Genomic DNA, 14,668 nt, shown 5'->3' with positions numbered 1-14,668 from the left:
CTACTTTAAGATATTTTTCTACACCAGCTATACTGGCCCCTTACTGTTACAGATGACAAGAACCTTCCTATTCTCAAAGCTGTTGTACTAGATATCCCTCTTCCTAGGACACCTGACCTCCATAGGTATGGCTCACTCACTAACCCCATGCAAATTCTACTCAAATGTCTTCTCAATGAGGTCTTCTCTGGCCATTCTTTAAATGCAACAACCTGAAACTTCTTATTCTCTTTCCATACTTTCTTTTTCCTCCATAGCACTTATTACCATATAAAATACATTTTGCTCTATTTTTATTATCTGCTTCTCATCATTACAACATATCTCCAAAACATAAAATATACTTTTAAAAGTCTCTGAAGAAAGTGTAATGTTAACCAATACATGAAAAATTCAAAAACAGGCAAATTAATTGGATTGTTTGCAAATATACATATGGAGAATTTTTAAAGTCTATAATAAAAAAGAAGTAATCAACCCAATATTAAAATAATGGTTACCTCTCTTTGGGATAATGGTGGGAGTGTCACCATGGAGGGACACATAAGGGCTTCCAGGGTGTCCTAATGTCCTTTTTATTGGCTTAGGTGGGCAGTGTTCATTTTCTTGTGGTTCTAAAACTGTTAAATACGTTTGTGTGTGTGTGTGTGTGTGTGTGTCTGTGTATACATATATTCATATACTCTTTTATATGTAATAGTTATCAATTTATACAATAAAGTAGGAAAAAAGTACTATAGATTTTAAATCACTTGATAAAAGTAAATCTATAGAGTTTTTTAAATTATCAATTTATAAATTTGTGATTTTAACTAGGCACTCCAAAAATCAGAAACTATCATGATGTTTATACATATAACAGTCTTTCTTGTCTGTATAAACATTTTGTACTAATTTTAATAAATCTCCCTGATGTACTATTTTTTAACATGTGGGTGTATCCTTGTGTATTTCTATTACTTCCCACATAAATATGTACTATAAAATTTTATATTATCAATCTCTTACTAAGAATATATTAGGATTACTTCCAATATAGAGTTTGACAAAGAATCAATAAAATTTTTATTTAAAACACTTCAGATACTCACTAAGCAGAGAAATAAGAAAGAATGGATAGCATATTCATCAGGATTTAGTGAAATGTGATTTAACTAATAACATATTCATAAAATTGTTCTATATCACTTCATGAAACTTCTGACAGCTAAATTTCTTAGAAAAATCACAAAAGTTCAATAATTTGATTGGCTTTGAATAATTCAATGTAAAAATAACTCCTATTATATCAAATTAAAGCCAGAATAGTTAATTTCATATAACTATGAATAGCCTCCTTATGAAAATATTTTTATGTATATGTAATTCAAAGACTTTTTAAAAGTACAGATCTAATATAGTACCACAGAGGCATTATCCTTATGTTCATTACTTATCCTTTTATTATCTTTAAAAACATAGTTGAAATTTTTTATTTTAAAAAGTTGATAATAATAATAAAGCTGCCAGTTGTAAATAATAATATTTAAAACATTCCTTATTTATTAAAACTTGAGGTTTTTCACAGAGTTAAAAAAACACACACACAATAGAGGAGAAGACCTACCTACACAATAGGCCAAGAAAATCTGAGGTCTCTGTTATCAGAGTAAACCTTGGCATAGAGGAATTAGGACGACGTAAGTGGTCAATTGTAAATTCTATACATGCAAAAATGTTATGAGATGTCTCATTTAACAAGGTTACAAAATCCTGTCTACAATGACCTTGGAATCTAAACCCTTGCAGCAATAAGAATGTTCATTCTTTTAGTCTTTAATTGTGAAGAAATCAGACCTAACTACCCCTGAGGAATTGAGGTGGCAGCAATGACTTGTATCCTGAACTTTAATGTCTTGATTCTTTTCCAAAAGTGGCAATAAAAATGTATTTGGTCATTATATACTGAAAATGACCCTCTTTGTCAAATTATCATAAATTTGTAGCATACTATGTTAAATTTGAGAAGTCAAATCAAACACAGACTTCAATTTCAACAACTCAACTAATAAGGTTGAGTACCTTATAGTATGTATTTTGACCACATGGACAGCTTTTTTGTGACATATCTGTTCAAATCTCTTGTCCATTTCTTTATTGAGTTTTCTTATATTTTCCCATTGATCTGTAGTACTTCTCTACATTTTCAAGATGACAGTCCTTTGCTGACATTATACATTTCTAAATAGATCCCAAACTGTGACCTGCATTTTTATCTTCTTAGTGATGATTTTAGATATATAAATATTGTTCATGCTATTATTTTTCTTTATGAATACCACTACTCGAATCATTTTTAATTTTTTTTTACCTATTGAAATGAATATACTTGCCTTTGAACCTTCTAGAATACTAACTATCTTCCACATTGAGATCCATAATTGGTCTGACATTGATTTCTGTGTATGCTGTGAGGGAGAGCCCAATATTCACCTTTTCCAATTGTACATTCAATTGGCCCAGATCAAATTATTGAAAAAACTGCTCCACAGTGCCAACTTTGTCAAAGATCAAATGTCCATAAATGTACATGTGTCTATTTTCCTATTTTTACAATAATAATCTTATATTGTATGAGATTTGATAGAAGTCTTCCATGTTTGATCTTTTAGAATTTGTTTTAACTATAGTTGGCCCTACGCATTTTCAGATAAATTTTAGAATCAGTATGTTAGTTTACAAAGGAAAATTATCTGCTAAAATTTTATTAGGATTATATTAAACCTACAGATCCATTTGGGCAGAATTTATATCTCTGTAATATTGAGATTTTTCAAACAATTATCAAAATGTAGTCTCCATTTATTTAGTTCTTCTTTAATTTCTCACAATACAGGCTTATAGTTTTGTTTCTGTAAAGATCCTTCATATACATCTTTAGATTTGTTCCTTAAGTTGTTAATGTTTTCTAATGGCAACATACGTTATATTGCTTTAAAATTATTCCTAGTATACACAATTACATTTTGTTAATTTTTTATATTGATCTTTTATGCAACAACCTATTGCTCATATTCCGTATGTATGATATCATATTTTACTTTAAATGCTTTTTTGCATTGCCTAGAAACTCTAATACAATGTTGAATAAAACTGGTGTTTTATTCAAAAACCCTCATCTTCTTCTCCAACCAAAAGAAAAAGCTTTCAACATTTCACTGAACATTTGCAATAGTTTTTGTGTTAGAGTGCATCTTTTATCATGTGAATTATTTGCTTCTCCTCTAGTTCACTACAATTTGTGTCATGAAAACATGTTAAATTTACCTAAATATTTTTCTACATCATTTAAAAATATTATAGGACTTTACTTCTCTATTCCTTTAATATCTTAATTACCAAGGAAACTTCACCCATGAAGTGATCTAGGCCTGGAAGGTTTCTCATTTTGTTTTGTTTTTGTTTATATGTATGATTGTTTACTTTCTTTGAAGCAAGAATTTCAATTACAGACTATTTCATTGATATGAAATTACTCCAATTTCTATCTTTTCATGTGTCATTCTGGAAAATTTTGTTTTTCATAGAAATTTGTCATGATTCATCTGATTTTTTAAATTTACTGTCTTACATCTGCTAATCATATGCTCTTCTTAACTTCCAATGTCTACACAACCTTTAGCAATGACCCTTTTCAATCCTGACATGTTATTTGAGTGACATCTTTGTTTTTAGGTTCTGTGTGGAATTTGTTTATTTTATATTATTTATTGTATTACTCTTTACCAACCAACATATTTGGTGATTACTGGTGACTTTATGGATTGTCTACATCATTCTACTTCATTAATTTGTGATCTAATCTCATATTCCTTTCCTTTTCCTATCTTTATTTTCTTTATCCTTACTCTGCTATTCTTTATGTAGCTTCATAAAAAGATGCTTTGGACTACTGATTTTCAGGCTTTTAAAAGCATTTTCTAATAAATACACTCAAAAGGTATAACTCTCTCTCTCTTATTCCCTAAATCACATATATTTTAATGTGTTATCATTCTGTACAAAATATCTTCTAATTATTCCTTGACCAATTATTCCTAAGGAGTTTATTAATTTTTATATTAAGGTTTTTCTGATTTTTTTGTGTATAATCACCAAGAACTCACTTTTGGGTTCATTTCACTGTGATATGTTACTCAGTAGGTTTTCAATTCTTTTTAATCTGTTGAGACTTGCGTTTAAACCCAGCATATGGTAAATTTTGGAAAACTTCCATAAGTACTTAGAAACAATGTGTATGCTGCAATTATATAGTTCTATGCTCTAAAATATCAAAACCAAACTGTTAGTTGTGCTACTCAACCTTTGATATTTTTGTTTTTTCAATCTACTGATCTTGTGTCAATTACCAAGGGAACTGGATTAAAAATATTGTACTATGATTTGTTCTGTTTTATTCTGTCAACTTTTACTTTATTAATTTTAACATTGTATTATAAGGTCTACCTAAATTCAGAATTATTATATGTTCCAGGGAGACACTTGGCTCAAATTCGTACTTGTCTCATTTTAGCACAGCTGTGCCAATTTTCTTTTGTTTGATTATTAGAAGACATATCTTCCTTCTATCCTTTTATTTTCAACTTTTCTAAATATCTTTATTTCAATCTTTTCTAGGAAACAGATGACTAGATTTTGTTTTTATATTCAGTTCAAAACCTGTTGGCCTTTAATTGGAATATCATTCTCTCACTTTAGTAAACTTTGATTTCCTCACATCTATATGTAGTCATCAAGTGCTCTGTAGTTAAATGCACCATCTCAGGAAATCCTAGTTGACACACCTACTGTTCCTTTTCCATGTCTTTCTTGCCTTCTTCCAATTCCAGGGAGAACTGGTCACCATCCTCATTTTCCCATCTATTCCCTTGCTAGATATACAAAGATGCCCTTTTATGCTGGTTGTTACTTAATAATAAAATCTCAAACCCTTACCTATTAATATGTAATATTAGTTTATCAATTCCCATGTTATATGAGGATTTGAGGTTTTCACACCCACTCATCTCTCTTCCTGAAATACATGCCGTCATTTTCATGCATTTGAATTATATGTGTATTTGAGCTTCTATTATTATCAGACTTTTGTAAAATAATTATTTAAATTTATGCTTTTTATTTCTCTATATTCTATCAATTATCTAGGACTATTTTTCTTCTACTTCAATAGCATTTACTTTATTTATTATTTCCTTTACTCCCAATCAGCTATACTCAAATTCTCTAGGTTCTTGTTTTCTAAAAATGTTTTTATCTCACTTATTTTTTAAAAGTATATTTCACTGGGTATAATTATAGGCTGGTGATTATTTTCTTTCAACCATCTAAAAATATCATGCCTTCTTGATTTCATGCTTTCAGTTAAGAAATCAGTTGTTAGTATTGTCCCTAAGAGAGGGAACATGCCTTTTCCCCTCTAGCTGCTTTTAAATTTTTTTCTTCCTGTTTTCAGCAGCTTTACCATGATATCTCTTAAGTTTCTTTGTACTTATTCCCTTGGTTTCCACAGAATTCTTCAATCTGTAGCTTGATATCTTCTGTCATGTCTGAGAAACTCTTATTTATTTCCCAAAAGAAAAAGTCTAATAATCCTATTTATTTTTTTCAAAGAATGTAGAAATCTAGGTATATTTTTGAAAGTAGAGGTAGCAGAAGAAATCACAGCTTAGTGGAAAACTGTTCTTCCTTTAAACATATAAAGTAATTTTATGCTAGAAGTTCAAAAGAATGTATTCTGTCTTAAAATATTCATTTCCCAGATTTTACAAAGGGAAATAAATACAATAATTCTATAATAAATTCTATATTAAAGTTTGTATACTCATAAAATCAATAAATGAAAAATAAATTAACAATATTTCAAACATAAAGAAAATGCTATATATAAATAGGCAATTTATTAAACAAGAATCAAATGACTACATAAAATAACACTATTCATAGCAGTAATTGGAGAAATGCACATTACAATATCAGTAAGATATTACTCATACCTACCACATTGACAAAAGTAAAAATCCTGATAGTTGTATTGGTGACAACATGAAGACACAAAGACACTCATACCCTGTTGTTGGAAGTATACATTACCACAATCACCTGAAAAGTAATTCAGCAACATGCAGTCAAGTTGAGGGTGTTAATACCCTCAGACACAACAATTTCACTTTTCAGTGTATACCCTAAAGAAACTATTGCACACGGTCACAGGAAGAACAGAAGACATATATTGCAGCATTGTTGATAACAACAAAAAAGGAAAATTGAACCAAATATCATAAGCTTTTTACTTCAGAGGAAATTAGATGATGAAACAGAAGAAATATTTTTAAATTTGCGAATATCAATAAAATATGAGTTCAAAGAAGAACAAATCCTAGGAAAAATTCTATCAGAGCTCAGTTACAGTGTTAAATAAAATTCCTCATCTAAAATTAACATGATATAAGCACTTATCAGTATAAGTAATGCACGCAAAATGGTATTTCTGTGGGATTAGAAATCATCTTAAAGTGAATCATTTATATAAATGATGGCTACACAGAAGAGTTATTTATGTATTTTATGTTATTGATACATAATAACATGTTGTTAGTTGGTATAAATATGGAAAAAAATCCAAGATTTCTGTGAAAATATTTGGTACATGCCACCACAACACAAATATGAAACACAACAAATACCAAATCTTCTCCTTACCATGCTTCTGCCCCATCTACTCACCAAGTCTTAGGGTTAACTTCATACTTATAAAGGTCATCTACCAATCCATATTTGTTGCCTGGCAATGCTTTATAGCCTCCATGAACATAAATGGACTTAGTTATCTCATCATACACACTTGTATGCCCATATCCACCTTGCACAATAGCGCCTTTTGTTTCTGGAACAAGCCAAGTGTTTGACGCTATAATGGAAAGAAAATAAACCATAGGTGTTTAAAAATACAATTCATATATCACCAAAACTGTCAACAAGTTAGTTTTAGTGACACATTTTTATTAGTAAATACTGTATACTTAATAGTCATTTAGTATTAGTATTATACTAATCAACAAGTTAGTTTTAATGACACATTTTTATGAGTAAATACTGCATACTTAATAGTTATTTAGTATTACTTAATAGTCATGAAATGTATTAAAAATGTGCTAAGTGCTACATTAGATACTAAGTAACACTAAAGCTGAGTAACACTTGTCCTTCGGTAGAAAAATTTATACTCTGAAATACTGAAAATCCGAATTTCTGTGTGCAAGAGAAAAGGGAAATTTGTCACATTTGAAAACATTATCATAAATTGCATCTTTATTCTTCTACACATTTTCGGATTCAAATATAAGCCTAAATAAACTATTTAGCAAGTATTTTATGAGAGCCTATTATGTGACTAACTTTTAATTAGTCACTAATATTACAAAAATAAAAATTATATGACAACTGTCTTTAACTAAAATTTACTCAGCAAATTTTCAACCAATGCTGGTCCTAAAACTAAATTTCCAAGGCTCTTGACAACTGTGTTATTGTTAGGATCCACCAATTTAAGTAACAATAAGAGATTAGAAGACAAAGGAAGAAACATCTTCTTCTTATGTCTCTAGAAGCAATAAGAGACAGATGGCAAATAGAAGTAATGGCAGTGTTGGCTTCATAACACTGAGTAGGGGTATTTCCAGCTTAGGGACAAAAGTGGCACTTGCAGTAGCTCAGGAGCTGATGTGATCACAGGCTCCAGCCTTGCTGTATTTCAGCTTCTAGATTTCCAGGTGATCCCACTGCCTTGGGTATCCTTAGCCCTTCTAGCATCTGTGTAGTAAATTCTCTACATTAAATTCCACTCTACTTGCTGTATTTAGCAGAGGCACTTACTCCCTATTGCTGGTTCATTTATAGAGATAACCATATGCAAGGCATACTTATAAGAACATGCAGATAAAAAGCATGTAGTTTGTTGGCCTTAGAAAATTTAGATGATAAAGAGCAACTATAAAGAAATCTGTCATTTGTTTTTTTTTTTTGTTTGTCTGTTTTGGGATTTTGGTACCAGGGATTGAACTCGGGTGAATAACCACTGAGCAACAACCCCAGGCCTTTTTTGTATTTTATTTAGAGACAGAGTCTCACTGAGTTGCTTAGGGCCTTGCTAAGTTGTTGAGCCTGGTTTTGAACTCGCAATCCTCCTGTCTCAGCCTCAACTGCTAGGATTACAGGCATGTGCCACCACACTGGGCTATCATTTGTTTTTAATATGCTCAAGTATGTCCAGTAACATTGCAGAGAAATGGAAGATTTTAAAAAAAGAATAAAACAGGACCCAAAGTTTAGCACAGTGGTAGAGTGCTTGCCTAAATGCACAAAGTCATGATTTAATATCCAGGACCTGCACAAGAAAAAAAATGAGATGCCTAGAAATGAAAAATACAGTACCTAAAATGAAAATACATTTAAGAGTATTAACACAAGATTAGATATTATATGGGGAAAGAACTTAAAATATGTGGTCATGGTAGGGTAGAAAGAAATAATGTTTGAAGAAATCATTTCCCAAATTTAGTGAAGCCTTAATTTCATAAAACCAAAAAGGTGAAATACAAATAAAGGGGGAAAAAATATCAAGAAACCCCCATCAAAGAAAATCCTGAAGTAGAGGATGAGCAAGCAGAAGAAAAAGGTAAGAAGGGCCATGAAAGTAATTTTAAAACTACTAAGACAAGGAAAAAACTGTCAACCTAAAATTTCTGTTCCAAAACCAAAAATAGGTCTGGGTACGAGGCTTGGTAATACAGCACCTACCTCGCATGCTTGGGACCCTGTGGTCAATTCCAAGTACCACAGAAATTGAAATTAAAAAACAAAAGACCATCAAAGTAGAATTCTATGCCCAGAAAAATATTTTTTCAAAAATAAGAAAAGTCTATTAAGACAAAAATGAAAAAAGCAAGCAAAGACATACCCTATAAGAGATGGCCACAGAAATTCTTTAGACTAAATGAAAATGATACCTAATACCAGATGAAATCTACTTATACAGACAAATGAAGAATATAGGGAAAATTAATATGTAAATAATTATAAAATAATTCATCTCTCAATTTTTGTCTACTTAAAATTTTCAAAACAAACATAACAATTTCTTGTGATGTTTATAACATAGAAATATGATATCAGCTCAAAGAAAAGGGAATAAAATACAGATATACTGTTGCCAGGTTCTAACACTATATATATAACATGTTATAACTTTATTTTCAGGCAGAATATGACAAGATTAAGGTATATATTGTAAATCATAGTGAAATCATACAAAAATAAAACAAAAAGTAAAATTAATGAAGTAATAGTCCTATTGATTCAAAAAGATAAGCAAATTATAAACAATATTTTCAAAGAAATTCACACCAAAAACATAAACTACTGAAAACTAAAGATGAAAAAAATATAGTGGAAGTGACTAGGAAAAAAGTGACAAATTACTTATAGAAGAACAACAATTCAAAAAAACTGTGACTTTGGGCCAGATTGTAGCTCTGTGATAGAGCACTTGCCTAGCATGCATGAGGCAGTTGGTTCAATCCCCAGGACCACATAAAAATACACAAATAAAATAAAGATATTGTGTCCATCTACAACTATATATATATATATATATATATATATTTTTTTTTTTAACTGTGACTTTAGACCACAGAAGCCAGAAGGAAGTAGCTCAACGTTTTCCTTTCTTTGTGTGTGTGTGTGGCTCAACATTTTTTAAATGCTGAAAAATAACTATAATTCACAATTCTATATGTACAAACATATCCTACATAGACATGTATAAACACATTTTCATATGCAAAGAAGATAACCCATATATTTAATGGAACTGTTCTAAAAGAAATGCTAAAAGAAGCTCTTAAGAACAAGGGGAAATGGCAAAGAAAGAAAACTTAGAATGAAGAAAGAACAATAGATGAGATAAATACTTGGGTAAATAAAGACTATTTTCTTCTTCCTTCTTGTCCATTTGATGGGGTGAAACAAAAATAACAACATGTCCTTATGGTGTTTCCAATATATGTAGACACAGTAAGTAAGCAGCTACAATATAGATTGGAGAGGGTAAACTGTGGTAAGGCTTCCACATTCCAACCCAGAAGGCAAAATATTGATGCTAAATAAAGTGTAAAAAGTTAAGGACGTATCTTAAAATCCAAAGAAAAAATTACTTTTCAAAATTACAAAGATAATGTCAAAATCACACTAAATAAGTTTAAAGTGGAATACTGCAAAAAAAAAGTCAAATAATACAAAAGAAAACAGGAATGAAATGAAAGTAAACAAAGAAGAAATGAATAACAAACTAGTAGACCTAAATTTAAGCACTTCAACAATTATGTTAAAGAAGTTAATAATAAAGAAAAATGAAATTATATAACATATTCACATAGTAAAAAGGAAAAAAAGATGGAATGACAAATAGAGGACAAAAATCAAAATAGCATGATTAAAGTCAATCACATTGATAACCACACTAAATGTAGATTGTTTAAAATACACCAAGTAAAAGGCAGCATCTGTTTTTCCAGAGTTCTAATTTTAACTATTTTGTCAATTGGATCTGCTCTCAATAATAGCTCTTTTCCTTGCTCCCATCGCCATCCCTTTTCTCTCTCCTTCATTCTCTTTTCTCTCACTCTATCTTCTCCCCTCTCTGTCCATCTCTTCTTTTTTCTTTCCTCTTTTTTATTAACTATTTTCCTTATTTTTGTCCCTTCATCCAGTTCAACTTAGTATATTATCATTAATGCTTAATCTTTTCAGCATGTTCTATTTTATCTCTGACCCACTTTCTCATTGGTTAATAGTTTTTTATTAATAATTTTCATAGCATATGCTGCAATATGGTTACCCCTTCCTCTCATAATTCATGAGGATTGCTGAAGTTAATTAACGTTTGAAATATGCTGATCAGATATATTCAAGTTAAGATATAGCCCCTGTCTAAGGCTTATCATAAAAAAGATATTCCACAAAGGACCCACATATTAAAGAAGAATCCACCGGAACAGATAAACATAGGAACTAAAAAAGAAAGAAAGAAAATAAATAAATAAATGAAGAAATAGGTTTAAAGACATTCCAAAAGTTTATAATGCCCCAATAACTATCCACAGATATTGAAGCAAAGGAAACACTAAACAAATAATTCAAAAAATTTATTGCCAAAATGATCAATGAACTAAAAGAAAACCTAAGGGATAAACTAAGATGGAAAATATAGAACATAAAAGATGATTTCAATAAAGAGATAGAGATTCTGGAAAAGAATCAAATGGAAATCCTGGAAATAAATTGAATAAAAAATTTAGTTGAAAGTCTCATCAATCGATTAAAGCATGTGGAAGGCAGAATTTCAGGACCTGAAGATAAGTTTTATGAACTTAAACACTCAGTAATAAAGAAAAATAGAAACCATGATCAGAATACACAAGAATTCTGGGACAATAATAAGAGACTAAATTTAAGAATCTTTGGATTTGGGAAAGCAACCAGGATTCAGGTTTATGGCTTTATTAATCTTAGCAATGAAATAACAACAGCAGATTTTCTAAACCTTGAGAATGAAATGGACATCTAGATACAGGAGGCACTTAGAACCTCAAATAGAAACTTTTTTATAATCTGCATGAAAAATTATTAAAAGGCCAGAAATGCAAAATAAGGATACAATTTTTAAAACCTCAAAAGAAAAAGATTAGGTCACACTTAGAAGTAAATTAGTCAGGAAAGCATCTTATTTCTCAACAGAAAGTCTAAAATCCACGAGAACTTGGAACTATGTGTTTCAAGCCCTGAAAAAAAAAAAATTGACAACCAAGATTGGCATAGCTACTAAATTATTCTTTCAAATCAAAGAAGAAATAAAAGTCTTCCATGCTAAGCATGTACTAAAAGAATTCATCTACTAAGCCAACTTTCTAGAAAATATTTGAAGAACTCCTCCACATAAAAGAAATTAAAAATAAATTCCAGGGCTCAAGAAAGGGGTGAATGTCATTAGAAGGTTAATAAACCAAATAAGAATTAGGTCTGAATTGAAGACTAGAAATAAATAAAAATGGCAAAAAATAAGTAAAATCCTTTCTATAATAACACTGAATGATCACAATTCTCTAATTAAAACTGGCAAGTGTATTAAACAACAGGACCCAACTATATGTTGACTGCAAGGAATTCAACTCTTAGGCAATGAAATGATGGAAAATGATATTCCATGAAAATGGAGCCTGAAAGCAAGCAGGAGTAGCAACACTGACAAAGCAGACTTTAAAATAAAATTTATTAGAAGAGATAAAGGTCACTTAATTCTGGTAAAGAGAAAAATATGACAAGAAGATGTATCAATAGAAAATATTTATGCTCACAATGTCAGTGCACTTAATTATATAAAACTAATACTACTCAACATGAAGGCTCCAAAGATGCCAATATACTAATACTGGGTGATTTTTACACACCTCTCTCATCAGTAGTAGTTCATCTAGGCATAAAATCAGTAATGACACATAAGATCTAAAGAATATTATAAATTAAATGGACCTAACAGTCATCTATAGACTATTTCATCAATTACAGTTGAATTTCTTCTCAAATGTTCAATGATCTTTCTCCAAAACAGACCATATTTTAGGTGACTAAGCAACTCTTAGCAAATTTTTTAAAATGATTTAATTCCTTACATTTTATGTCAGTCTTGTTAGAATGGCTATCATCAAAAACAGAAATAATGGGTTGGGTTGTGGCTTAGTGGCAGAGCTCTTGCATAACATGTGAGGCACTGGGTTTGATTCTCAGCTCTGCATACAAACAAATAAAATAAATGTCTATCAATAACTTAGATAGATATAGATAAAGATATAGATAAGAATACAAATAATAATACATATTGGCAGTTATATATATGGGGGAAAAGGAACACTTCTACAGTGTTGATAGGAGTGTAAATTACTACAACCACTACAGAAATCAGTATGGAGCTTTCTCCAAAGACTAGAAATGGAACTAACATATGACCCAGCTATATCATTTGTTAATATCTATCCAAAAGAACTAAAGTTAGCTTACTATAGCTATATATACATATCCATGTTATAGCAGAACAATTCACAATAGCCAAGTTATGGCACCAGGCTAGGTATATATGAAGAGCTAAATGAACTAATGAGTTGCGGTATATATATCCAATGAACTTTTACTCAACCATAAAGAAGAATGAAATTATATCATTTTAGTAAAACAGATGAAAATGGGGGCTGGGGTTGTGGCTCAGCACTAGAGCGCTCACCTAGCAAGTATGAGGCTCTATATTCAATCCTCAGCACCATATAAAAATAAATAAATAAAAAAGATTTTCTTTAAAAAGATGAAAATGGAGAACATCATGTTAAGTAAAATAAGCCAGACAAATTAGACTTACAAAGTCAAGGTCATACCTTTTTCTCAGTTATAGAAAATAGAGAGAGAAAAAAAGTGGAAAGGGAAAAATGAGAGACCAGTAAAGTACAGGATAAGGATGAGAGAGGGAGGGTGAGGGGAAAGGGAAACACTGGGGAATGAAATTATCCAAATTATGTTATGTGAATGTACAAACATATCATAAAAAATAATCCCACTATTATGTATAACTATAATGTACCAATTTTTTAATATTTATTTCTTTCAGCTGTACACAATAACTTTGTTTTTATTTACTTATTTTTATGTGGTACTGTGGATCAAACCCAGGACCTCGCATGCACCTGGCGAGCACTCTACCACTGAGCCTCAACCCCAGCCCCAATACATTTTTTGTAAATTAAATTTTTAAAAAGATTAAATTCAGATTTTGAAATACAATTTCTACTTAGTTCATATCACAAACTAGAAAAATCATAAACTGAATCAGTATAAGTCAGGGACTATCTGTAATTTTTGGCTTTAAATAAGTAGGAAATACTGTCATTTACAAAAATAGGGTTGAGCCTAGGTATACTCACCTCTTTTAAAGAAAATATAAATAAATAAAAATATTTCTCACAAAGGAAGCTGCTGGGCATAGATAGTTTCACTGATGAATTCTATCAAAAATTAATACCAGTTCTACACAAATTCTCACCAAAACAATTAGGATGAAAGACTCTCAAAATATTTTAAAACTACCCAGAGTGCAAAGCCAAAAAATTACACAAAAATTAAAAACTGTAGTCCATATCGCATATGAATATAAATATAAAATTCCTAAGATCATTTTAGCAAATAAAATCCAGCATTATATGAAAAGGCTAATCACGCCCAGTATAACCAAGGGAGGCAAAAATGCAGAGATGGTTTAACTTGAAAAAAATCAAAATAATTCACCATATTAATAAATAAAAAATGAAAACAAAACTACCTTCTCAACAGCTATGAGAAAATTATTTGAGGAAATTTATCACTATTTATGAAAAAGACTCTCGACAATCTAGCAATAAAAATAATTTCCTCCATCTGATAAAAGGCAGTTTTAAAATATTACTAATAAAATAATTAAAGAACTGAGGCTTTCTCTCCTAAAATAAGAAGAAGGAAAAAAAGTCTACTTCCACTACTTCTACTCAGTATCATA

The 14,668-nt window shown here is 30.3% G+C and overlaps 1 protein-coding gene across 1 annotated transcript in view; it reads right to left on the bottom strand.

The window, feature by feature from the left end:
* Atrnl1 (attractin like 1) overlaps positions 1-14,668 on the bottom strand; it is a 694,860-nt gene that overhangs the window by 584,974 nt on the left and 95,218 nt on the right. Inside the window, exon 9 of the mRNA XM_026389193.2 lies at positions 6,763-6,946. Within this exon, the coding sequence (XP_026244978.2) occupies positions 6,763-6,946 (184 nt within the window). The remainder of the gene's footprint in view (positions 1-6,762; positions 6,947-14,668) is intronic.

The sequence above is a fragment of the Urocitellus parryii genome, chromosome 5, assembly GCF_045843805.1.
Source record: "Urocitellus parryii isolate mUroPar1 chromosome 5, mUroPar1.hap1, whole genome shotgun sequence".
NCBI lineage: Eukaryota > Metazoa > Chordata > Mammalia > Rodentia > Sciuridae > Urocitellus > Urocitellus parryii.
Note: the sequence above shows the minus strand (reverse complement) of the source record. Positions and strands in the feature narration are given on the sequence as shown.